Source organism: Lonchura striata, chromosome 17, assembly GCF_046129695.1.
Source record: "Lonchura striata isolate bLonStr1 chromosome 17, bLonStr1.mat, whole genome shotgun sequence".
NCBI lineage: Eukaryota > Metazoa > Chordata > Aves > Passeriformes > Estrildidae > Lonchura > Lonchura striata.
Window position 1 is genome coordinate 12,364,667 of NC_134619.1, and position 26,892 is coordinate 12,391,558.

The 26,892-nt window shown below is 49.8% G+C and overlaps 1 protein-coding gene across 1 annotated transcript in view; it reads left to right on the plus strand.

Annotated features, from left to right (window-relative positions):
- TOX2 (TOX high mobility group box family member 2) overlaps nt 1-8,602 on the plus strand; it is a 161,142-nt gene extending 152,540 nt beyond the window's left edge. Inside the window, exons 8-9 of the mRNA XM_021546355.2 lie at nt 983-1,113; nt 7,385-8,602. Of these exons, the coding sequence (XP_021402030.2) occupies nt 983-1,113; nt 7,385-7,421 (168 nt within the window). The 3' untranslated portion in view covers nt 7,422-8,602. The remainder of the gene's footprint in view (nt 1-982; nt 1,114-7,384) is intronic.
- Nucleotides 8,603-26,892: the final 18,290 nt, after the last annotated feature.

A 26,892-nucleotide genomic window follows, 5' to 3' on the forward strand; every position in this document is an offset into this window, starting at 1 on the left:
GTGAATGTTTAGATTGAAAATTAAAGAAAATGTCTTTGTTGAAAGGGTTATCAGGCAGTGGAACAGCTGCCCAGAGAAGTGGTGGAGTCACCATTCCAGGAAGCATTCAACAAATGTGTAGATGTGGCACTTGGGACAGACTTTGGCAGTGGGGTGGCAGTGCTGGGCTAAAGGCTGCACTCGGTGATCTTGGAGGTCTTCTGCAACCTGAACAATCCTGACTTCTCCAGCACAGGGGTTGGGCTTTAGCTCTGCACAGCCAGAGTGGCTTCTGTAATTTGATGATAATGTTATAGGGGATCCTCACACTCACTCATTGGGGTGGGAGCTGTTGCCGAGGACAGCATTTTGTGAAACTTCATTCCACATAGTTTGTGAATAAAATATTAAAAATAAAAAATACCCCCTCATTGCCCTAATTTGGGTATTTTGGAAAAAAATCATTTTATTTGCCAGGTAACTGTCATGAATCTGGTTTATATACATTGCCTAATGGATATAAATTTAATTAAACCCACCCCAAAAATGGGGAAAACTGATCAGCTTTCAGCTAAAGCAGCCCCTCAGTGTCCTTGCAGAATTGCCAGTGGTGGCAGCTCATGGGGACAGTGTTGCTTGTGTGGCTGTCCCTTGTTCCTGAGCACTGGGGTGGGGAACTCAGCACTGCACTGGACACTGGCTTTGGTGGCCAGACTGCAAAAATCCCAAAGGCTTTTGTGGCTGTGTGCCCTCCACAGCAACTCCTACCCCCGAGGAGGGGGGTCCTGACAAAAAGAGCAGGAAAAAGGGATATCAGATGTGCTGCTGCACTGACACCATGTCTGGGCTGGGACCTTCTTCTTGTCCCTGGGGCTCTCCTGTGCTCTGAACTGAACAGGTTTTGGGGACAACACCTGTAAATGTGATTATGTGCTATTATTAAATCTGCAGTTCTCCTGCTTTGTATGCTCCTGTAACCCTCCTTTTCCTCTCCACCCTGCAGGACTTCTCCCATATTTCGTCTGAGTTTCAGAACAGTGTTGGACCCCGCTCCCCTGGTGCATCAAACCCCCCCGGCAGCACCGAGTGGGACAACGACTACCCCAGCAGGGAGTGTGGGGTCAACCACTGCAGGCCAGTAGACAAAACAGCTCATTGCTAGTGCACATCTGGGCTGGGGCAGGGCCCAACAGCTCCATGTCTGCCCTAAAATGTACAGCCAGTTGTGCTCAGGGAAGCTCAAGGCTCCCTCATCTCTGTAGGCTCTCTGAAGTGATGTTATGGAAGAAGGCAGCTTAAAAAGCATGTATAAATTCTTCATTGGACATGAAAAGTTGTATTTTGTTTTCCCATTTTTTTATTTATTTCCATTCCATGGAAGGGTTAGACACATTTCTTTCTGGAGCAGTCCCCCCAGCAGAGTTCCTGGAGGTTTGAGAGCAGCCATGTCCAAGGTGGCTTTCCAGTACTTAAAGAGTCTTATTAAAAAGTTGGAGAGCAACTAATTGCAAAGGCAGGTAGTTATAGGACAAGGGGGAATGGCTTTAAACTGAAAGAGAAGAAATTTAGATTATATATGAGGAAGAAATTGTTCCCTGTGAGGGTGGGGAGGCCCTGGCACAGGGTGTCTAGAAAAGCTGTGGCTGCCCCTGGATCCATGGAAGTGTCCAAGATCAGGTTGGATGGGGCTTGGAGCAGCCTGGGACAGTGGGAGGTGTCCCTGCCCATGGCAGGGGGTGGATTGAGATGGGCTTTAAGCTCCCTTCCAACCCAGATGATTCTCTGATGAGCAATGTTCTTCTGTTGCTAAAGCAATTGCTCTTATCACTGAGGCCACAGCCTCCTGTAATTGTCTCCACCAGCAGAACCCTTACCATTCCTGGGGTTAGTGTGCAAATGCTCCATCCCCCTGCACCATGCAGGAAAGCCCTGCTGACATCTACACACATCTTCCCCTGATGCCCTACAGGCTCTGGCATGAATGTGCCAGTGTGAAGGTCCCTTTAATGCTGCTGAGAATCCTCAATAAATGAAATATCAGGGTAGTCTTAAAGCTGGGGAACGAGGAGTGTGTGGAAGCCATTTCCAACCTCTGCCCAGCCCACTGCTCTAGGCTCAGCTCTAATGGTTTGGAGGCTCTGTTGTGCTCTCTAGAACATTCCTGGGGTTGTCTTTGGGAACAGGTTGGGAAGGAGGCTGGATATGGTTGAGCATTGATTTCCTTCAAGTGCTGGAACACGGAGCTTTGACCAGAAATAGCAACCAGCTCCCAGGCTTTTCAGAGCACAGCTCCTGCCTGTGCCAGCAGAGCACTCACAACTGCTGGGCTGGGCACAGAGTGTACAGACATTTATTTCTTCCAGGGCAATAAATAACTGCCTGATCCATTTAAATATCCCTGCTGTCTGCCTGCCCGAGGGGCTGAGGGACATGGATAGGTCTGACCTTCGCATGCTCCTTCCTGAAGTCTCTGCAGACAGCCTGGAAGAAGGAACATGACCAGGACCTGATTGTAAAAGTCACTTCACGTGTCGTGGGTAAAATGCTGAAGGTGCTTGGAGGGTGTGGCACATGGATCCCGATTTCCAGAGGTGCTGGGCAGAAATAAGCATCCTAGAAATAAGCATCCCCTAGGAATAAGCATCACTTCTTAAGGGATCAGCTGGGAAAACATTTGATTCCCTCTGCAAATCCCACTGCCTGGGTCCCATGAAGAAAGCCCAAGGCATTCTAGAAACAGGTGAAATGTTCCCATAGCAGTGGGGACTGAGTCCTGGGTTGCTAAAACAAGCTCTGTGACATCTGGCTGGAGTGCCACACTATAAGCAGAGGGCCCATGCAATTCATGATCAAAGCTCATGCATTTCATGCCTTTGTCACAGCAGAAATATCAAATTTCATGGGTTTATCACAGCTTCCTGGAAAAAAAGAAGTCATTCTAAACCCAGACAGATTATGCAGAGACTTCCAGATAATTATTAGAGTAGATTATAGCAAGGAACTCGGATGGATAGAGATCAGTCCTGCAGAAAGTGCTTAGTGCACTGAAAATATCACAGTGTCTGCTGAGGAAGGAGCCATCTCCTGTGACTAAAGGCACAGGAGCTGCTGGCAGCCAGTGCCCAAAGCTGGATTGTTCTCATTTATTCTAAAGCCTGGTATGCCAGTAGTGCCCTCATCTCCTGCTTCTGCTGCCCTGGGATTTGCAGCCTCAGTGCCCCCTCTGCATCACCTGGAGCAGTCACAGATATCTGCAGCTCCCTGTGTCTCAAGGTTGCTCACAAGCCAAGAAAAGAGATGGTCTGGATCTCCTCACCAGGGCAAGGAATGATGGGGCAAGGGGGAATGGCTTCCCACTGCCAGGGCAGGGTTAGATGGGATATTGGGAAGAATTCCTCCCTGTGAGGGTGGAGAGGCCCTGGCACAGGTGCCCAGAGCAGCTGTGGCTGCCCCTGGATCCCTGGCAGTGCCCAAGGCCAGGCTGGATGGGGCTGGGAGCAGCCTGGGACAGTGGAAGGTGCCCATGGGAATGAGATGAGCTTTGAAGCCCATTCCCACCCAATCCAATCTAGGATTCCATGATCTCCCTGAGTCTTCTCCTTTCTCCAATGCACTTCGTACTAATTTCCAAGTGACATGCAAAATTGTCACTGGGCTCCTCCACAGCACCTTTTCATTAGCTGGGTGGGTCCAGCCCTCAGCAGATCTCGGGCACAGTAGTGATAAAGGGATGTTGTCTCCATGGGTTTGGTTCATCAGTGCTGCCCTAGGTATATTTGGGAAGTCTCTGGACCATATAATGGCCCATTTCAACCTCAGAAGGGCATTCGGCTTAATTGCAATTAAAGCAGCACTGTGAGGAGCAAAATCTGGCTGGAAAGAAAAGAGATTGTTCCTTGATGGGATGTGACTCAGCTGTAGAGCCCCAGACTCCTGGAAGAGAGGATCATCCCAACCTCCCCAGCACACACACAGCCCTGTTGGGTTATGAATTTTATTTCATGTCTAACTTTGATATTTCTTTAGCTTCCAACATCTGTTGCCACTGGGCTAGCTGGGGTAAAACCTCCCAAGCCTGGTTTTCTTTTGTGTTTGTCATCCAGATAACTTCTGAAAAACTGACAAGGTTGTGTTTCTCTCTGTCCTTCTCTATCTAATAAGGGAACTGCTGTAGGTATTTTTGTTTCCCAGCCTATCCTTGCTAGTTAAAATCCATCAAATCACATGTCTTCCCTCAAATTCTGGGATCCTGTGAGCAGCCACTCCTTAATTCATAACTCAGCCATACTGGAGAGAGAGTTTTCAATGTTTCTTACCTCCTGCTCTCCCTATTCTTAATGACTGTTTGCTTACTGACTTCCATCCAATTTTCCTGGCTCTGTCTGGGCTGAAGCCCAAGCTGTCCTGGATTGTGAGTGAAGACATGGGGAGCATTTCTCAGCTCCTGCTTGGTGTTTGACTATCACTTCCCACAAGCGACTGCAGCACGCAATTTCAATGCTTTTTTGCCACCACATCACAAGCTCCTTTCCTAGTCCCCTGTCTCCCTCACCTGACAGCCTGATTCTGGCACTTGCTCTTTCCCAGGCACTGAATTCCTCTGTTTTACAGTGATTTTCTCCAAGGGAGCTGCCTCACCTCCACCAGAGGTGCAGCTTGGTTTACAATCACGTGCAAATCCTTCTTAATCTCTAATTCAATCTTAACTCCTCAAAGCACCTCCCTTGCTTTTTCTGCCTTGTTTTCTGATTACAAATCTCTCCACACCTTCTCCAGGGGTTTTGTCCTTTCCATCCTAAAACAGTCTATGATTTACCTTTGTCCCCTCACACATAGGTATTTTTGGGGTAACACTGAGCTGGATTAATCTTTCCACGTCCTTCCTCTCATTTGCAAGGCATGGATTAGGTTCTTTTTGACTGACATCCTTTAGCAACGTTTTCCCCCTCTTCCCACTCTCATTTAGGCTAAAAGATGGGACACTGTGTCCATTACACCTTGTCCAGGCAGAAAAAACCACGTACAGCCACTAGATCCAGACATTTATAACCTCCCAAATTCCTTCCAGCAATGAAGTGATCCTCTCCAAAGGGGAGAATTTTCCAAATCAGGAGCTAAATGAGCAAACCCTATAAAAAAGGCAGAGATAACCCATCACAACTGCACTTAGTTTGGATTCAATTATTTATGGTAATACTTCGTAATGAACTGGGAAATGCTCTGTAGCGTGCATGGACAAGGTGTAAAATTAATGAAGTTTTAGGACTGGAATACCTCGCTGCTGCTCAGTGGCATTCAATCTTTTCTGAGTGCAGGAGGGAAGACTGTGCATTTTAAATGCAGATTATAACGTGGAGATTAGCAGAGGGTGGGTTTTTGACTCTATCAGAAGACAGCTCTATCAACACCACCCTGCTTTGCTGTCTGCTCCTTCCCTATTATTCCACTCACAAACACACTCACACCAGAACCTCCCAGGACTTTTAACTTTAGCTTTTAACACTTTTTAAGGCAAAGATGTCTTTATGGAGCTGGTGATGTTTCCATCATGTATGTGCAGGTGATAAACTCCACTGAAAGTCCTGAATCTCAGAGCAAAACTCCCACAGATCATCAGCCAGGGTAGAGGGACTTCAGACACTTCTCTTTCTACTTTGTCCCAAAAAAAAAGTGTCTGGGCTCTCTCTTTGGGCTCTCCTTATGTAGTGTGAGAATGAGCACATTTGATCCAAAATTAACTCACTAAACCACCTTGGCTCAGCCTCAGGTGTGGTGAAGCAGGGGATGGTGGCCCCCGGGCTGATCCCAGGTAGAGCATTCCAAAATCCTGCTGGTGGGATCTGCAGGGACCCCCAGAGCTGGCCCTGCCCTGCAGCCCCACCAAGCCAGAGGAAGAAACTGATGCTGTAGCCCTTATAGGTGAAATTCAGGAAGAAATAAAATTGCATCCAACTCTCAGCCTCAGGGGGACCTTCTCACCCTCTACAACTACAGCCTGAAATTCAGGGTTGGAGTTAGGGTTCCCCCCTAGGTTTAGGTCAGGGCTACCCCCTGACAGAGGATGTGGCCAGATGAGGGTTGGGCTCTTCTCCCAGGTAACAAGGGACAGGACAAGATGAAACAGGCTCAAGTTGCATCAGGGTATTTGGTACCCTGATTAGATTGGGTATTTTGAAAAAAAAAATCTGCAGGGAAAGACTGGTCAGGCATTGGAAGGGCTTCCCAGAGCAGTGGTGAAGACACCATCTCTGGGAGGGCTTTAAAAGCCACGTGGATGTGACACTTGGGGACATGGTTTGGCAATGGTTGGACTTGATCTTAGAGGGGTTTTCCAACATGAAAAATCCTGCTCTGGTCCCTCTGTGTGGAGCCCTCCCTGTGTTTTGTGCCCTTGATGCCTTTTTTCAACCTGTACATGAAACAGCACACACTTTTGGGATAATATTAGTATAGGAGGTAATATGAAAGGTGGTCTTTGTTGGAGGCCTTCAGGGGCAGTTATGGAAAAATGTCCACAAAAGCCCACCCCCATGGGGGTGCAGACACTTTTATAAGTTTGGTAAATTAGCATCATTGGCAAAAAGCACCACTTAGGAGCACAAGTGGTGATGCCATTCCCACCCCTGGATCAATCCCCTTCTAAGTCTTCCCTCCCTCACATGGGACTGGTACTTTGTTGATGAAAATGTCTCTGAAGAGGTGTTTTTCCACCTTGGTTGCCAGGGAAAACCAAGATAGGACAGGGGTTTTGGGATATGTTTTGTCTTTCTGCCTAGGGAAAGGGCATGGAAAACTACTGGGAAAACTAGCCACTAACACAATAGGCTACAAATATATGTGAAAATAATACAGAGAATATATTAATGCCTTGGAGTGACTGCCTAGAAGAGAGCTGTACAGAGTTAAAAGAATAAAGTAGGTATTTATGGAAGGCCTTCAATGGATACATCTTGGGCAGTGCAAGAGCCTGGTAAAAGCTACACCCAAGATAGATAAAACTCATGAGTTTTTCTGTTTGGTCTATTTGCATATCAGGGGTTAATTGTCCAATTACAGCTTCGGGTAATGAAGTCACAATCCCCCAGTTTGCTCCTCACATTTCACTTTTGTTTGTACTTTCTGGGGCCTGAGGCTGCAATGCTGCCTTTGGTTCCCATCTGGAAAACGATTGTTTTGTCTGACCAAAATGTGAAGAAACTGCATGGAGTTCAGAGTTACATACTAGTGCAGGGTCTGGAAAATATAAAAACTAAAAACTTAAGGCATCAATATAAAAGAAAAAAAAAAAGGCAAAATCCCAAACGGCATCACCCCAAAAGCCACGGCGTGGCACAAAGCGTGCGCCAGCTGTGCCAGCTGTGCCAGCCCCTTCCCGGCTGTCTCACTGCTCTGCTTTCTCTTACAGCATGCTGCCAAGGGACAAGGCACTCTACCTCACCTAAGGCTCAGCATCCCTCTGGGAGGAGGCTCAGACAAGGACACTGGAGAGGCTCAATCCTGCAGCCCTCGTGGAGGCACGGGCGGGTCGGCCGGGCGGGACAGCCGCCGCCGCACCTCGGCGCTGGCTTCGTTTCCAGGCTCTAAGAGCAGTTTTCTTTTTGTTTTATTCCTTTTCTTTTGGAACTCTAAAAAAAAAAAAAAAAAATCAAGAAAAAGTCTACTTTCCGTGGAAGCCCCTTCCAAAAAAAAACAAACAAAAAAACAACAAAAATACCCCACCTCGTCAATCGCAAAGAACAAAAAAATAAATAGAGAGAGAAAATTCAAATAAAAATAATAAAATAAGTGCAAAACCAACAAAAAAATAATGAAGTTAAGCTAAGGACACCGTTTTTCTGCTTGCCATCAGCTTAGCTATGGACTATTTTCCTAGTGAACTGCTTTTAGACGCAGCATAAACCCAGGTCTGGTGTCCTGCAGCATTAGGCCAGCTCAGTAGGAGGATGCACTCTTTTGAATTGCTAACAGCACTAAACTTTGTGCAAGAAAATGTGAAGTTTGTGTGAATATTGTACATGCAAAGGCCTTGGACGGTCTGGCGAAAAAAAATTACAAAAAGAAATAAAAACTATTGCTAGGTAGGTGGGGGAGAGAGCAGAAGGCAAACTATGAGGGGACAAATGTGAAAGAGATCATGAAAATATAATTTGTTGGATAGTTGTAAGTAGTTTAATAAGTGTTTTAGAGCTGTGCTAAAGACATCTTTAAGATTTTTTTGTGAAAGAAATTAGTAGTTTACTTTATAGTAAAAGCATTTTATATTAATTGTAGCACATTTTTTAGTTATACATAGAAGGGAGATGTGTATAAAAAAACAACAAAAAAAGCCTGCCAAACTTGTTTCTATTATTTGTACAGCAAGAAATGGACAATTTATATCCATGTTGTATGGCACTATTATTTTTTTCCAGCCATATGTCCATCTATTTAAAAAATTGCTGACAATGATTTTTGTCTATTTATGAACAATTAGAGATCATAATTACAGTTTCTCATAAGGTGCATTTTTGGGGTTTTTTTTATTTTTTATTTTGTTTGAGGGCGCTGCTTTGGCAGCACCTGGTACATTCGGTTCACAATGCTTATCTTACCTTTCTTTATAATAAAATGTATGAAAAGTAGAGCTGAAGCAGTCTCTCCTTTTTCTGGGGGACATCCTGGATGTGGCCTCTGCCTTGTCCTCCTCAGTTTTCCAACCCTCTCTCTTCTCCCATCACATCCTCACCTGCCCCAGCCTCTTCTCGCTCTGCAATATCAACGTAATTAATTTCATAATAAATACACTATGATTAGAATAAGGGGGGAAATGGAACATTATGAAAACCTTCCTGGAGTTATCATGGTGTGGAGACAAGGTTTCCCCCAGGGAGAGCTTCTGACATGTACGTTCTCTGTGTGTGAGGCAGGTAAGTGGCCCTGAGACTCTGAAATCGCAGGGAGGAGGTTTCCAGCCCTGGGAGAAGGTCTGGAAGGGATCATCACTGGGGGCTTTGGGGCCAGCAGCTGCCTGTGGTTTGTCCTCTCTGAAGGAAAGTGCCAGCCATGATGTCCATCCCCCTGCAGCCCAGCGGGCAACCCCAGCTCTGTCACCTTTGGTGGATTTGGAGCCCTTTGGAGGCCTCCACTGAGAAGGTTTGTGGGGCAGCAGTGCAGGGAGCCACTGAAAGGTGGCCTTGCCAATTCAGGGGCAACCATGCAAAGCAGTAACCACATGTTTGACAGCTTTCTGGCCACCTCCCTACACTTCTGCAGGGTTGCCTCTGCTTCTCTCCGAGGGCTGGTGGCTGCTGTGGGGCACCACGGAGGGCACAGTGACCCATCTCCAGCCTTGGGCACGTGGAGCCATCTGGGGAATGGAGGGCAGTTGGCTATTAGGGAGCCCAGAGCATTAATGAGGAACTGTGAGGCATTCCAAACCACTTTAATCCCTATTAATCTCTAAATTTGCATAATGGCAGCTGTGCTTAAATGGTATTCCAGCTGTTGGCTAATTGTCATGGAGCTGGAATTGCTCCAGGGGAGCGACTGGGGGCTGAGCCTGCCATCCACCATCGGGGCTGGCTCACAGAGACACTGAGTGCTTTGGGTTCAAGGGACCTTAAAGCCCATCTCAATCCAACCCTGCCATGGCAGGGACACCTCCCACTGTCCGAGCAAGCTCCATCCAACCTGGCCTTGGACACTTCCATGGATCCAGGGGCAGCCACAGCTCCTCTGGGCACCCTGTGCCAGGGCCTCCCCACCCTCACAAGATAAAAAACCTTCCCAATATCCAGCCTAAAAACTAAACTCTTTCAGTTGAATCCGTTCCCACTTGTCTGTCACTATCTGCCTTTGCAATTAGCTGTTCTCTGTTTTTATCTGCCTCTTCAGGTGCTGAAAGAACACATCCAGCTCAACAAAGGGGTTCAGCCCAGCCCAGAGGGTCAGCACCTGGGACCCTGGGCCAGGCAGGGATGGTGTGGCTGGAGGATCTGCCCCCTGCTCTGAACCCTTGGTCTGTTATTAATAGTAGTGGAAAATTCAGTAGCCAGGTCTCAAGAAGCTCCAGGGCAGGGTCAGCTCTCCCTAAACCCTGCCTGTGTGCCTAACCTCCCTTCAAAAACCCTTAAATTCCAGGCAGATAACCCAAATCTCTCTCCCTACAAAGCAAATCCCTTGCCTTTGAACACAGGGAAGAATTTATTGCTTTCCTTCTTGTGGTAATTTTTTCTATATTTGAAGAAGGATATTGGCTGCCCTTCACCTCCTCTGCAGCTGCCCCAAAGGCAGGGTGGTGTGCCGGGGCAGGATGAGTGTGCAGCTCCCAGTTTTAGTCCAAGAGCACCAGTGGGGTCCTCAAAAGGCTCTGGAACAGCTTTGGGAGCAGGGTTTGCAGGGCAGGGGGACAGGACCAAGGCAGGCATTCCCAGACTTCGGGCTAATGATGGAGAGGGATGTGAAGAGGCAGGAGCAGGGAGAGCCCTGGTTAATTGATTTTGGTTTATGAACACATAATTAGCAGTGCTGCAGGATGTAATAAGGGGTTTAACAAACCTCAGCAGCAGCATCTCGGTGATGTTAACCCTTCGAGCACAGCCCCCTGTGGGTGCCATGCCTGGCTGCCACAGAAATGGGGATTATCCACCAACATCCCACTGCCCCACCAGGACACAGCCTCCCACACAGCCAGGGTGTGTGGAGAGAGTCTGCTCCCCACCTCTGGATCCTCCTGTGGCAGCACCCTGAGCTGTGCCCACGGCACAGGGCCACAAACGCCCCGGCAGGGCTGGGAGGACACTCTGCTACATCTGTGTTATCATTCCTGAGGTGCTGGAATGGAAGGGAAAGCAGCCCTGACAGTATTGACAGAAGGATCAAAGGAAAGGACTTCATCTGACAAATCCCAGGTAGGTCCCTGACAGCTGCAGCACGTGCTGGGAGCAGGGGCCTTGTGCCAGCCTTGGTGAGGTCCTGGTCCCCACCCAGGGCAGGCTTGAACCTTGGCAAGTGTCCCTGTTCCCAAAGGTCCTGTTCCCAAATGTCCTGGGTTCCAGATGCAGAGCGAGTCCATGGTGAAGGACATGAGCTGTAGCCCTGGGAGCTGGCTCTGGGCACCAGGACCCTCAGGCTGGGCAGTGCCAGGCACAGGTTGGGTGTCAGACCCAGCACAGGCTGCACAGCACCTCCAGCTCCTCCTCCTCCTGTGCTTCACCACCTGTGGCCACAGAGGCAAGCATGGGATCAGGGAATCACTGAATGGTTTGGGTTGGAGGAGACCTTAAAGCTCATCTCCTTTCACCCCCTGCCATGGGGGTCAAGGCACTTTCCACTGTCCCAGACTGCTCCAAGCCCCGTCCTATGGGAATTCTCAGTTCAGTCAGAGAGAAAGGAGAGTTTCTGCCAGGCTGGGCATGGGAAAGGTTTCAAAGGAATGTAAATAATTCTGTATCTCTCTTGTTGTTCCCATTGTTTATAGATCTGTTCTGCCACCGTGCATCATTCCCAGAGCACCAATGATGTGAGATGTTTTCACTTTAAGACCAGTGAAATTGGTCTGCACGATGCTCTCTGTAAAAGAGCGATGCATTTGAAATAAATCAGCTGGAGTTCACTTCATCCAGCCTTCTGAATTGGAGTCCTGTTCCCATCCTGCCTCAACAGTGACACTGTCCAACCTGGCTTTGGGCACTGCCAGGGATCCAGGGGCAGCCACAGCTGCTCTGGGCACCTGTGCCAGGCCTGCCCACCCTCACAGGGAACAATTTCTTCCTAACATATAATCTAAATTTCCCCTCTTTCAGTTTGATCCCGTTCCCCCTTGTCCTGTCCCTGACAAAGAATTCCTGACAAAGAGTCTTCTCCTGCTTCCCTGCAGCCCCTTCACACTCTGGGAAGGTTCTGGGAGGTCTCCACACACCCTCCTCTTCTCCAGCTTGAACAGCCCCAGCTCTCCCAGCCTTGCTCCACAGGGAAGCTGCTCCAGTGCCCTCAGCAGCTCCATGGCCTCCTCTGGGCTTGCTCCAACAGTTCCTCCTTATGTTGCAGGCACCAGAGCTGTAGCCAGAGTTCCAGGTGGGCTCTTTGCTGCATGGAGCAAGGGTTGGGATGGGAACTCCTCAGCAGGACCAGCTGTGCTTCTCCTGCCCTCTGCCCACTGCTGTCCCCAGGGGTGGGCAGGCTCTGCCCACCAAGCAAACACGACACGAGGCACCTTTGCACCTTCTGCAGACTGAAGAGCCCAAAAAGGAGCCTGTGTCTCCCAGGGATGAAGCACAGTCAGTTTGCTTTCACTCCATGTGCTCCACCCTGCAGTGGGAGGTTTATGAGTCTGAGTCCCAAAAAACTCAGCATCCCCTTGGCAGCTCATCGCAGAGTGCAGGCAAAGTGCAGCCTCCAAAACACGAGGAGTGCAAAATTCCCAGTTTGAATGATGATTTTTGAAGATGAAGAGAGGAATAACAATTCCTCTGGATGAAACACTGTGCTGGCTAGAAGGGTAATTTAGAGTCAGAGTTGAGATCAGATGTTTTATCACTGTCTCCTCAACTCTTCTTGACTTTCAACTGCAATTTGATAAATCAGCATAATACCTGGCACAGTAATTGCTGGAGATTTTATTCCTAATGGGGTTACTTTATTACAACTGCAAGCACATTAGAGAACTTTCTGCTGCTCTGCCATTATTATTGTGCGGACAGAGGTCAAATAAAGCCAGGCTTAGGAGGTGGTGTTCCTGCAGCTGATACTGCTGAGCTCGTTTCAGGTGTTTGTGCAGCTCAGTGCCTTCAGCAGTGCTCAGCCTCCACATCTCTGCACCTCCACAGCTCCTGCCCCTGCCCTGCTTTGCTCTTCTCCCTGTGTTCGTGCTCCCATTGTGGCTCTGAGACACCAAAATCTGGGAGCACACAGGAAACCTCACCCAGAGACAGCAGCAAGGACTGGGAGATGCTGCAGTGCTGTCCCTCCTCATGGCTTTTAAGGCCAGCCCAGCCAGGTGGGGACCTGCAGCTGCCTGAAGTCCCTGCCAGCACCCAGTCACGGAGGCAAAATGCAATTCCTCAGCCAGTGATCCCATTAAAATTTTATGATGAATGAAACTTCTTGCACTGCAAGTCTGTGGGAGAAAGTAACACTTCTACTGCTCTTCAATGTGCAATTAATGCACATTTCATTGCTTCCCAGATGAATTTTTGGTCACAGGAGGTGGCTATGACTATAAAATGACACTTATTTAAGATGGGATGCAGACCAAAGGTCAGTGTTTTGTGCAAAGCCAAGAGAGCCATGAGTGCCCTGGGCCATCCATCTCCCTCAGAGCTGCTGCTTGTGGACCAAAGGCAGATGGAAAATGTGGATCAATCTCTCCTAGAGGGTCTGCTGGAGTCTGATGTGACTTCACCCTCCTCTTACACCCCCCTGTCCCATGGTTGAGCATCCCTGTCCACACTGCCATCAGGACACCCTTCAGCCGAGCAGCTGTTCCACAACCAGGTTCCTTCAGCTCCCCAGCCCTTCCCGTGGCTCCTGACAAAGGGGGAAATTTCAAATGCCACGTGTTAGCAATAACAAGCTGAAAATCCTGTTGGTCTCTGAGAAATTCCTGGGCAAAACCAGCAATTCCCCTCTGGATTCCCTCCTGATCACCCACAGGCTGGTCAGAGCTCACTGGGGGCACATCTGCGGGATGTGGATCCCTGCAGCCCTGCCTTGGTTTGAAAAACCAGGTGTCTGCTAAGGAAGGCAGGAGCCTTCTTTGAAATGGGAAATGCAAACCCCCTCCCTCTGAATTATTATAATTTTGAAATTAAGGGGCTTTCAGGCAAATATATAGGAGCAGGAATAACAGTCCTTTATTAGAAAAATTAAAAATACAAATGCAATAGTACAAACAAAAACAAACCCCTGCCAGAGTGAGAGCAGCCCTGTCCCCTGTGGGTCAGGGAGGTGGCTCAGCCCCATCCCAGGGGGGCTCAGCCCTCCTGCAGTGCCAGCTGTGCTTCTGCTGGAGCAGGATCCTGCACAAGGGGGGAGTTTTCCTCTGGAGCTCCAGGGCTGGGGGAGATGGGCCTGGGCTCCTCTGGGAATGCAGGGGGAAGGAAGCTGCTCCTCTGGGAATGCAGGGGGAAGGAAGCTGCTCCTCTGGGAATGCAGGGGGCAAAGGCTGCTGTGGGGTTCCAAAGGCAGATTGGATCCAGGTAGGAATGCTTGGCTCCTCCCCTGGGCGCAGCATCTCCCCATGGATGCTGGAATTTTCTCAGCCATGCAGGGACACTCAGTGGCCATGGAGAGCAGAGATCTCCTGCAGGGAGGATTGGCTGTGGGAGAGATGAAGAAAAAACTGCCCAGGGAGCAGCAGAGACCTGCCCCAGCTCTGACAGATGCTGACAGAATTCACAGCCCCAGCCACATCTTGCATTTCCAAAAACAACTCCTGATTTAATCTCTCCATCCCTGATTTAATCCTGCACCTCAGCCCCATTGGGAGCAGAAGGACCATTGGATGCACCCTGCATCTGATGGGAGCAAAAAGGCCCAGGTGGCTCTCTCTGGCTGGACAGAGCCACCTGGGCCACCTCAGCTGCAGCCAACTTCATCCAGAATCCCTTGGGGCTCCATGCAGCAGCAATGTCCAGAGTCAGACTGCCTCTCTCCATCCCCCTGGGCACACGGAGCAATGTCATCATTTCTGTCTCCTGAGGAGGAACTTGTAACTCCCACAATCAAAAGGAGGCCTGGAAGAAGTCCCAGGGATTTGGGATTTCTCCAGAAGACAGACTGGCTTGGGGGAAGTTAGCAGAGAAACAGGATGAAGGCATTTTTAACCATATTGAACCTTTTTTTTTCTCTTTCTGGAGTGCACAGACTGTCAGAACACGAGATACCATCTCCAGAAGCACTACACTGCAAGGAGATTTATTGGCTTGGAGCACAGTTTATACTAATTTTTTTTCTCAAGCAATTTACACCAAATATTTCAGTAGTTATGCAGGGGAGATTTCATAATTAGATCTTTATTTGAGTGCTTTAATTGTAGCTGGTCTTTTGAGTAGTCCTACCCTTTAGGGAAGCTCATCCTGCCTCCCACTCACCTCAGTGAGTGTGGGATACAGAGGGAAAAAGGCCACAGGCACTCCCCCAGTTTTCCTACCAAACTCTCTGGAAATGGTCTGTGGGGAGGCTCTTCCAGCTTCTAAAATTACCCAAGGAAAAAGGTGGGGCAGGATGGATTTGAAGGCCTTTTCCACCCTCAGATCTCATCTCCTGGGAGTTCCTGGTTTCACCTCTCTCACTGAGTCTTGTGAAGGAACATCTGCAGGGAGAGCCAGCCTGCACACCGAGGAGGGATTCATTAAGCAAATCACACTAATTGCCCTGACAATGGGCACAATGGGTGTCAGCTCACAATTATCCCCCTTGCTGATGTCACCCAGGTGGGCAGGTCCCAGCTTCCCTCCTGGAGCTGCAGCAGTGCCCACAGGGACTGTCTCCTTCCGTTTTATTTCCAAGGGAAATAAAAGCCAGCACAAAAAAACTAAATTTTTGAGGGTATTTCTGCCAAAACACCACGGGCACTCAGGGCCTCTCTCAGTACTCAGTAATTCCATTGAGACTATTCATAAAATCTACATCAGGTTTGGGATCCAAATATCAAGACTAAAAAAGCAGCTAAATATCTTACTTTGAAAAATTGAAAAGCAATCTAAAGTCATGTTGCGCAACAAATGCACGGTTCCCATTTTACAGATTAGAAAAATTTTATTTCTTGACACACCCCACCCCCAGCAATTCAAACTCTCAATCAAAAGTTTCATGGGTTTCTGTTGTTTTTTATTTCCTTTGACCCCTTCATAACACTGAATTCATTAAAGCAAGAAATGCCTAAGAATTGATTTCTTTTCTTTCCTCTGCACTGAAATGTCTCAACACTTCACTTTTTCCCTTTCAAGTTGCCATTTTTACACAGTTTCAAGCATTATTTAGAGCTATGGAGTTGAAAAAACTCACAAACCTGGAGAGAGCACATCTCTTCCTTATAAACATTTGCCATCCATCCCTTTGTATTCTCATTTTTGGCACAGAGGAAGGGAAAGAGAGAAGTGAGAGAGAGCGAGGGCAGGAACTGGAGACATGAATAATTTCTTCTTTCTCAAAACCCAAAATGAAAGGAATACGGAATGAGACATAAACTTTAAATTTCTTTCTTTCATCTAGGAATTTCCCATGAAAAGATAATAACGCACCTCCACTGCATCCTTGTCTTCAGCTCCTCTGACACACAAATCATGGCAGGAAAGCAGAGGAATTTTGGCTTCCCAGGGGAGTGACCAAACCCCTTTGGGGGGTCTCTGGATTTGCAGAGACATCAGCACCCTGGAGATGTGGGCTTAGCAGGATGCTCCAGGTAGGGCAGCCATGCAAATAATCAGAGTGAGGGTGGAGCAAGCACAAAATTGGGTCATTTCTTCCATGCTTGGATGTTCTGCCTGGGGAATTTGGCTGCACTGGAGTGAGCTGTGGAGTGTTTCCTTGTGGAGGTGGAGACAGCCAGATTCTGCTGGATGTCAGAGCAGAAAGATGTGTTCCTGAAGGGTTTAGGGTTGGGAGGGACCTCAAAGCTCAGCTCATGCCACCCCCCTGCCATGGCAGGGACACCTTCCACTGTCCCAGGTCTCTCCAAGCCCTGTCCAGCCTGGCCTTGGGCACTGCCAGGGCTGGGGCAGCCATCCTCTGCCAGTGAACATCCTCTGAGTAAAAAATTTCCTCCTAAATCCTAACCTAAATCTCCCTCCTTTAGTTTAAAACTCTTCTCCCTTGTCCTGTCACTGCTGGTGTCACTGCTGGTGTCACTGCTGGTGTCACTGCTGCTCTCCCTCTTCTCCACGAGCCTCCTCCAGGCTGCACAATGCTGTCCTCAGAGTCTGCTCTGCTCCGTGCTGAGCCACTCCAGCTCTCTCAGCCTTTGTAGGAACAGCAATAAAAGTAAGTGAGGGTTTTATCAAGGTGCCCCAGGTGGAACAGCTGATCCTTAATGCTTTTGGAGGGCTTAAATCAAGCCAGGTTTATGCTGTAGTATGATGAGGTGTTGTTTAATTCTGTTTTTTCAAACCCCCAGGCAGGTTTGTTCACCTGGTCAGGAGTAGGTTAACCCATGATCAACCCACATTCAAGCCACCAAAGCACACTGGTGTTTGAGGGTGTCTGGGCTTGGTTTCATGGCAGTTCTGGGCCCTGGAAGTGAGCACTGCTCGTCATCAGCTCATCCCAGCACACAGGGCAGGGCATGGCATCGGATGCAGTTTGGCCTCGATGCCCACAGCTGATTCTGCAGCTCCCCTTGGCATTTCTGCACAGCACTTGAGTGTGGGAATGCAGGGCTTCCCTCTGGCTGCCCTGGCAGGTCTGGGACCCTGGCAGGGGTCAGGAACCCCCCTGGACAGAGCCCCCAGAGACACTGGCTGTGATCTCTGTCCATGGAAAAGTTTTCAATCCTACAGGATGAATTACCAGCTCTGAGTGTTTGATATGAGTAATAATTAAGTGTGGCACGGGTGCAAAAGTAGAATTTTAGGATTCTAGATCAGGGGTCCAAAGGGGACAAGATGGAGGAAATTGGGTGTGCCTTGTCCTTTTTCTCCTTCTTCATGCCCTCCATGTCTCACTGTGGTGTTGGCATTTTTCTGTTGGTTCAGGCTGGGGACACACTGTCCAACGTAGGTGACAGATATTGGCACGTTATTGTAAATGCAGCCCAGGGAGTTTCTGGTATTTAATGTTTGTCACATCCCCCTGAGGGCAGAGCCCCACACGCTGCCCTGCAGGACAGAGCTGGGCAGGGCAGCAGAACATGTGAGAGATAAACAGAATAAACAACCTGGAAACCAGCACAGACCAATTATGGCTTCTGCTTTGGCAGTGGGGCTGAAACACAGAGATTTTCTACAATCTTGGGATCATCAATACCTCAGATTCCGACCCTTGAGGAGAACCAGTTTGTTTGGGGAGCAGAAGGAGTTTGTCTTGTCAAACTGGCAGCTGGGCTGAGCTCCCCCTGAATTCTGTGTCCCAGGAGGGGGCTGGTGTGCTGATGGCACCACACCAGGGTTAAAGAGGGCCAAAGGCAGTCCTGGACAGCACCCCAAGGGCCAGGCTGAGAGGAGCACAGGCATTCCCACATCCTGCCCAGCACTGCTGCTGGGGTGCCTGGGGAGGGGGCTGCAGGATCCAGCCAGGCCCACAGCCCAGAACAGCATCACCCAGCACTGCTCCTGGAGACAGCCCGTGGCCCTGACCCTGCACAGCACAGGGCATCAGCTGCAGAGAGCTCCAGTGGCACTCCAGGCTCCTTGGGAGCCCCCTTGTCCCATCAGCACCTCAGTGTTTGCCCTGGGATAGCCTCCAAGAACCAAATCCCATTAAGAGCTGCCTGTCTGGGAGCTGCCTTGACTTTGCCAGGTGCAAGGGAAGAGCTTGGCTGTGAAAACCCAGCGTGAGTGAAGGTTTTCCTCGAAGCTGAGCGATGCAAAGCTCAGCTGGCAGTTCCTGGAGAGCCACGAGAGCCTTCTGTTCCTGCAGCTTTTCACCATTCCTCCTAATTATGATGTTTTAGGCATGAAATCTGCTCTGGGGTTTGAAGCAGCAGTGAGCATCATCCACTGCCAGCATGACACTGAATGCATAGCGGGACAGGGCTGGGGGACACGTGGGACAGGGCTGTCACAGGAGCTTGCTAACACAGCCCACCAGATGTTTCATCCCCACGTCCCTTCCTTGCTCAGAGGTACATTTCCTACCCCCAGCACTCCATGTGGAGCACCTCTGAGCACCTGGTGTGACCCCAGCAGGGTTTGTTGTGTATTTCTGGAACCATGTCACACAGTCACAGAAGGGTTTGGCTTGGAAGGATCTCAAAGCTCAGCTCATCCCACCCCTGCCATGGGCAGGGACACCTTCCACTGTCCCAGGGTGCACAGGAGTGACCATCCCTGCCTGGTGGCCGTCCAGGCCACAGTGTGCTTGGGGTGGGAGAGCAGAGCAGGAGCAGCTGTGCTGAACCACCTCTGTGCAAAACAAGCTGCAACCACCTCGGGATGCAGCCTGGGAGATGTATTTAGCTCTTTTCTTTTGGCCTTGTCTCTGTGAAAACCCTGAGGGGTTTGTGAGGCTCCTGTTAATTCCTTTCCTTCCAAGCAGGATGGAGAGGGAGCAGAAGGAACACAGAGACAACATGTTTTGGCAGGACGTGTGAAAACTGCCAGTGTCCCCTCCATGGAGGTGTCCAAGGCCAGGTTGGACAGGGCTTGGAACAACCAGGCCTGGTGCAAGGTGTTCCTGCCCATGGCAGGGCGAGGAACGAGCTGAGCTTTGCTGTTCCTTTCAACCCAAACCATTCCAGAGCTGGAGCAGAGGTGGCCTGGGGGAGAGACATGACTTTCAGAAAGTTGAAAAAAAAAAGCACTTTACTAAAATAAGTGCCGGTGAGAAGACAGCGAGGGGCTGCCAGGAGCAGAGGAGCCCCACCCCACGGGTCCCACAGCGAGGGACACGAGGGACACGGTGACCACGAAGGGCTGGACACGTCCCAGCGCTGCCCTCGGGGCCAGCAGCCCTGCCCGCTTATGCAAGGGGGTTTCCGGTGATATTTGCACCTCTGCACCCCCAGCTCGGCTGCTCAGCTCGTTATCTCGCGGTTCGAGACAATACAGGAAGGATGTAGGTGTTTGCAAGAAGAGGAGGAGGAGGGGGAAGGGAGGGAGGAAGGCTCCAGGGCCGCGCTCGCCCACACACGCTGCTCCAGGTGGGCACGTCCACTCAGGGCAGAACGGAGCAGGAAAGGACCAGGTTCCCACCAGGGCTGAACTGGGAGGGGCAGAGGTGCCCCCCTGTGTGATGGGCATCCTCATGGCAGCCCTGCTCCTCTGCTGGAGGGAATGCAGCAGGGATATGAGTGTGAGGATGGCTCTGGGGCTCTAATTAAAGCAGGATGAGCCCACAGCCCAGGGTGTGCAGGAGGCCCAGCAGTGTGCAGAGAGCCTGGGCAAGGGGCTGACAGGAGCACAGCTCAGCCCCAAAGAATTGCCGTGGAATATTGGATGAGAAAGGGATGGATGGATGGACCTGGATCCCACACAGGTCCCAGGGAGCTGTGTCTGCCCTGGGCACTCCAGAAGGAGGGGGAGATCCCGAGGAGCAGACAGATGTGAGCACTGCTCTCACCTGGTAACACGGCACAGCACAGCAGCAGCACAGGGCTGTGAACCAGGAGCGTTCTGGTCAAAGCCTGGATTTCCCACACACGGGAGCTCTGACGTGCCTCCTTGTGGGTTCAGATTCAGTCAAAGAGAGAAACTGAGAGTTTCTAGCCAGGCAGAAGCCTGGGAAAGAGCTGGAGAAGAATATAAATAATTCTTTATCTCTCTTGTTGTTCACATTGTTTATAGTTAAATTCTATCACTGTGCATCAAGCACTTTGCACCAATGCTGTGGGTTGTTTTCACTTCAGGACCAATGGAGTTGCTCCTCACGAAGCTCTGTATAAAAGAGCAGTGTATTTGGAATAAACCAGAGTTTTACTCTCACAGCCTTGTGAGTCAAGTCTATTCATTCCCGTCCTGCCTCGACAGCGACACCTCCTAAAGCAGAATTGTCCTGCTTCCATCTGGGATGGAGTTAATTCTCCTCTCAGGAGCTGGTCAGTGCTGTGTTGTGGGCTCAGTATGAGAATAATGCTGATGTTTCAGTTGTTGCTAAGGAGTGTTCACCCTAAATCAAGGCCTTTGCAGTGTCTCATGCTCTGTCAGCGAGCAGGAGAAACCAGGAGGGAGCATGGCCAGGACAGCTGATCCCAAGTGGCCAGAAGGACATTCTGTACCATCATGGCCAGTACAGAAACTGGGGATCACTGCTGGGCATCAGTCAGGGGTGGTGAGTGACTGTAGTGGGCATCACTTGTCTTTGTTGGGGTTTATTCTTGTCTCTGTTTTTGTTATTTCCCTTTTAATTGTTGCTGTTTTGTTATATTATCATTTTACTTTATTTCAATTACTAAACTCTTTTTATCTTGACCCCTGGGTGTTTTATTCTTCTGGTTCCCCTCCCCATCCCAGGGCTGTGGGGGAACAAGCAGCAGCTGTGTGGTGCTGAGTTACCAGCTGGACCTAAACCACAACAGGAATAAAGTTAAATATTTGGAGTTGTATATTTTGTGTACAAGAATAAACCACTCCACCCTGGGGTTATTTTGAAAACTTCACTTTGGAAAAGTACTGAATTGCTTTGTGGAAAGATAACCTCATTTTAAACGTATTTGATGGCATTGGTGTTATGTTACTGTTGTATCTAAAGTTGGGCTTGTAGCAAGACAGCAACAGATGAGCAAATGAGGAATTGTTTTCCCATGGAAACCCTTCTGGAGTGCACAGGGCACTGTGGCTGATCTCCAAAGTGCCAGGCAGGCCATGCAGGCAGCCCCTGTGGCCCCTGCCTGGGAAAGCTGAGCCCAGCCTGGGTTTCTGCAGGGCTTTGTCCCTGCCCTGCAGCAGGATCACAGCACAGAGCAGAGCCATGGGATGCCTGCAGTGCCTGGGGCCAGCACACAGCCCTGGCAGCTCAGCTCTGCCTCCGCATCCCGGGATGCTGGCATGGGAAGGGAGCTGGCAGCAATCCAGAGTGGGATGTGAAAGGTGTGGGGCTGCTGCAGGACAGGAAAGCTGTTCTCTTGAGCGGCGTTATCTCATCTATTTTGCAAATACAAATGTGATAGAAATCTGCAAAATAAGGAATATGCATTAACTTCTGAAAAGTTTTGACTACATATCATTATCTGTAATTTCACTGCTTTGATTTGCATATTCATAAAAGAAACATGCAGCTCGAATGTGTCAAAGGCTTTCAGATGAGCAGGAACAAAACCAGCAGACTTGCAGGCTCAGTGCTGAGGTAATTGCCAAGACACCTTTTCTTTTCCTGCTGTCAGAGGGATTTTGTGTCCCTGGGCTGGCAAAGCCCTTCCTTGGGCCTGCTTGGGTGAGCTCAGCCCCAGGATGAGAAAGAGCTTTGGCTGGGCTGGTGCCACAGGAAAGGGAACAATGCTGGAGAACACACGGCCACCAGTGCCAGCAGAACAGCTCAGAGGCTTTGTAGCCTGGGTGCTGCTTGCCCAGAGCAGCTGTGGCTGCCCCTGGATCCCTGGCACGGAGCTCATGTAGCCAAAAGGTGAGAAGGCTGCAGAGTGTGTCCCTGGAGTCTCCGTGGCACACTGGTAGCCAGAGGTGAAGAGGTGTCCAGTCTGTATCTGAAGTCCCGATCAGCAGACTGTCCTCTTTCCTTTCCTCATTTTGCTCACCCAGCAGCAGCTATTCCTCTCCTTCCCTCCTGGTAACACCAGGAAGAGTGTCTGTTTTCCTTGGTCCTGCTTCCCACAGCCCAGTCCAGTCTGGTCCTCTGCAGGTTATGGTGACAGGTCAGACACAGACCAGGGATGTGGTTCCCTTTTCCCCAACCAGCACACCCATCCAGCCCCCTCCACTGTGCCCAGCCTTCCACTTAGGGGTGTTTTCATCCCCAAAACCCCCTCCCGTGATTCCACTGGTCTCTCTATTTTGTATCCCAGTCCTAGAATGGTAGTGTGGGTGGGGGGGTAGGTGATTCCCAGGAGCAATTAGCTCATTAACATTTCAGTGTCAGTACTTAGCTCATGTGTCCCAGCCAGGCTGTTTTGTTGATAACACTGGGACAGTGGAAGGAGTCCCTGCCCGTGGTGAGGGTTGGAAGGAGCTTTAAGGTCCCTCCAGCCCCACCATTCCATGACTCTGCTGTCCTGGCTCTGGGCTGACAGGAGATGCTGGGGGGGCAGAACCCAACAAGGTTTGGGTGCTCAGGCTGGCCTTGCCTCTCCCACTGCTGTCTGTGGGCTCAGGGGTGTTGTGCATCCCTGATTTTTCATCCAAGTGACAAAACCAAGCAAACCTGAAGCTGCTGTCCCTGCAGGTACCGTGGAGGCGTCAGCACCTGTAGCAGAGCTGATAAGGAGGTGATAAAGAGCGCAGGTGACTTGGCTTTTAACTTCTTTACGTGCTTTTGTGCCACTTCAGCCAGCCACCCTGCTGCTGCTCTCGGTGTCACAGTGATGAGATTCCAGTGCTCTGGGGCCTCTTGTGGCTCATATCTGAGTGTCTTAATGTTTATAACACCTGAGCTACACCCTTGCCTTCCTTTTCCTTATCCCCTCCCCTTAGAGAGGGAGAACTCGTGGAGGTGGGGTCCCTGGGTATTGGATCTCAAAATGTCCCTCAGACATTTTTAGAGGTTCCAGGCCTTGGTCAGAAGCATTTTAGACCCTGGCAGGCAGCTGGAAACAGCTGTGATTTTGAGTTTGAGCCATGGAATGAGTTACCAGCTTTGAAGGTGGAACAAGCAGTCACAAAGGGTTAGATAGTATAGTAGAAGTAGTTACAAAGTAGAGGGGAAAATTTTTTAATATTGTACAGGGGGGTTTTAGCACTTGTACAGGGGGTTTTTACTTTGTACATGGGGGTCAGAAGTTCTAAGATGGAGGAAAGTGGGCTGATCCTGTTCTTCCTCCTTCTTCTTCCTTGCCTCCATGTTCTTGGTGATGCTGGCACTCCAGATTGGTTTAGAGTAGAAAAGCACTTTGTAATATAGGTAGTAGGTATTGGGGAAAAACTGTAAACATATAACACGTAATATATCATATAAAAAGAGAGCAGCAGCCCTGGGCGGGGAGGGAGAAGAAGACAGCAGACAGAGAGGATGTCAGGGTGTGTGTGTGCCTCTGCCTGGGCCGCTGAACAAACAGCCACAATCCGAGAAGAAAATCTTTTAGATAACTCACAATAAACTGCCTTGAGACCGAACAAGAGACTGCTGAGCCTTTCTTTGGAAGCTCAGGCTGGAGGAGAGATTTTACTACCACACAAGACCCCAGACCAAGCCCGGGGTTCTCATACCTGGGGAGATGCAGCACCCAGGATCCCACCCAAGCACTCGTACCCAGCTCCAGCAGCACCCACTGGCTCAGACATTGTCAGGACGCTGGAACAGCGCCAGTTGCTGTCTAAGGAAAGCAGGTGTGGCAGCAGGAAAAGGGGAAAATGTTATTTTTCAATTTCCCTCTGACATTTTTTCAGGCGGAGAGCAGCGGGGTTTTTTAACAACAGAAAGCAAAGCAGAGCTGACAAGCTCAAATATACCCTGGTCTTCAGTGTTGGTTTGGGTGGAGAGTGTGAATTTCTGCTTGTAAAAATAAAATGTTCTGGTTTTCAAAGCTTAACCCTTCCCCCCTCCCAACCAAGAGAGAGTTAATCCTCAGCTTGGGGCTTTAGTTGTGCCACTAAAGCATCTCCTGTCCTAAGGGATCCCAGGTCTGGAGGGAGCCCCAGACTCTGGCATCACCTCAGGGAAGTCCCCCTGTCACCCCAGCACACTGCAGCCTCCCTGGCACGGGGTCATGTCACAGCTGGGGAAGCCCCCCAGCAGCCCTGAGCTGGTACCCCAAAATCAGCAAATCTGGGGGCAAAAAGGTCCCAGAGGTGCAGAGCTGAGCCCTGCAAGGGGAAAGGGCTGAGCTGGACCTGCCCCATTCCAGCTGCAAAGGCTGAACCTGACGTCTCACGTCTGAGCTTTTATATTTTTCACATTCTGAGCTGCTTTAGTGTGTGGGGCTGGGTTTCCTATTATGGGATGGTGAGCTCTGCACAGAGCAGGGAGACAAAACAATTCCTGCTCCAGCTGGGCACCAAGGACAAATGATCCAAATCTCAGCCCCAAGATCACAAACACCGTGGGCTGGAGAGAGAAAAACAAGCAGGATGGGACTGCCTGGGCTGAAGCTGGAATGGGACAATGAACTCCAAGGTCCAATGGAGCAGAACTGATCCCAGGGAGAGCCCCGGGAGCGCTCGTGCATTTTGGGACCATTTTGGTTCATCTTGGGTGCAGCCCTGGCTGGTGCTGGTGCTGCCCAAGGTGGATCCATTGTGGCCTTTTAATAAATCCCTGCTTTATTCTTTAGCTCTGTCTGATCTCTGTTCTAGCTCAGCCTTCACAAGGCATCAAACCCATCCCTGAACACGAGCTGCTGCTCCCTCTGCCTTACAGGGCTCAGCACTTTTTTTTCCAAGCAGCTGCAAAGTCTCTCCTCTGGCCAGTGGCCACTTACTTATGTGAGGCAAAAAAATAAGCCTTTGGTTTTAAAGGGAAAGCTGAAAATGGAAATCCTGCATGCTCAGAAAGCAAAACCAAGCACCCAGAACTGAAGATGTGTGGCTGTAAATACAGGCTTTTTTTCATTCACACTGTGGGTGTCACGAGTGAGGATTTCTAAACATTCATCAACTCCAGGGTACAAAGCTCTGCTAAAACTGCTGGTACCAGGCCTGGAGGGTCACTGAGCTGTGAGAAACTGGGCCCAGGGATGTGCCCAGTGCAGTGGGGCTGACCTGGATGCACTAGGGCTTCCCTTGGCTACAAGAAGGAAATTGAGTTGTTGGAACAGGGAATGGAACAGAGCATCAGGAGAGGCTGAGGGATCTGGGAAGGGGCTCAGCTGGAGAAAAGGAGGCTCAGGGGGGACCTTGTGGCTCTGCACAGCTCCTGCCAGGAGGGGACAGCCCCAGGTCGGGCTCTGCTCCAGGGAACAGGGACAGGAGGAGAGGGAACGGCCTCAGGCTGGGCCAGGGGAGGTTTAGGTTGGAGATTAGGGAACATTTCTTCATAGAAAGGGTGGCCAGGCAGTGGAACAGCTGCACAGGGCAGTGGTGGAGTCCCCATCCCTGGAGGTGTTCAGAAGATGTGTAGATGTTGCCCCTGGGGACAGGGTTAGTGGTGGACACAGTCCTGCTGGGTCAGAGGTTGGACTGGATGCCTTGGAGGGCTTTTCCCACCTGGGTGGCTCCATGGCTGTGGGATGCAGCGGGCAGGATGAGCTGCAGGGTGCACATCCACAGCCCAAACCTGCCCTCCCTGCCCCATTGTCCTCCTGCACCTCTGTCCTACTCCACAGGGCAGGAGCACCTTCCTCAACACCAGCTGCTGCTGTCCCCCTTTTCCCATGTTCTATCTTGACCTTTGCACCTCCTTTGGCCCCTGGACAATGCCCAGGTTCTCTTATTCAATCCCAAATTTCCATTAAAAGAACCCTTCACCCACTCCTTCCTTTTCACATGTCCCACAGTGACAGGGAAACTTCTTGACACCCTGGTAGTCCAAGAGCACAAATCTGGCCAGGTGCCACATCCAGGTCCTCCCAGCCTGAATCCTGCATCTATTTTAGCCACTCACCTGCTTCCTTTACAAATAATCACGTGTGACATTTTGTAATGAATTGCAAAGGAAAGAATTCAAAAGCTTTTGTTAAAATGAACCATTTCTTTCAAATGAGAGTAGTGTGTAGTGTTTTCATTGAGCTTTTCAGCAGCAGAGGGAGGGGAAAAAAAAAAAAAAAGCACATTCAAGAGCTTTTGAAACCAAGAAAGTTCATGTTAAAGCAGCAAACAGACCAGGGACTGGAAAGTAGCATCAGCTGAACACCAACCTCCCCTCCATGGGCACATCCAGGACTCCAAAGGCAAAGGAAAGGATTTGATGTGTAGCTACATCCTGCAAGCCAAGGGCTTGGACAGCCAGTGCTGCTCATTCCTGCCTGAAACCAGCATTCCTGGGTGCACTTCCCAACTAGTTTTTGCAGGTCTTCATGTTCTCTGAAGCTGATTGAGCCTCCAGCACTTCCATGCAGGGCTGCAGCTCAGGCAGCAGAAGGAACTGGTCCAGCTGGCAGTGGGAACAATCCAAATTGTCATTTAAAAATAATTTCCAATTTATTCCCTTCTCTGTGCAGCTCAGATGGGAGTTAAATTGATTTTTTTTACACTGCCTTCATTTAATGTACACAGCTCTCTCTCTCTCTCTCTGCAT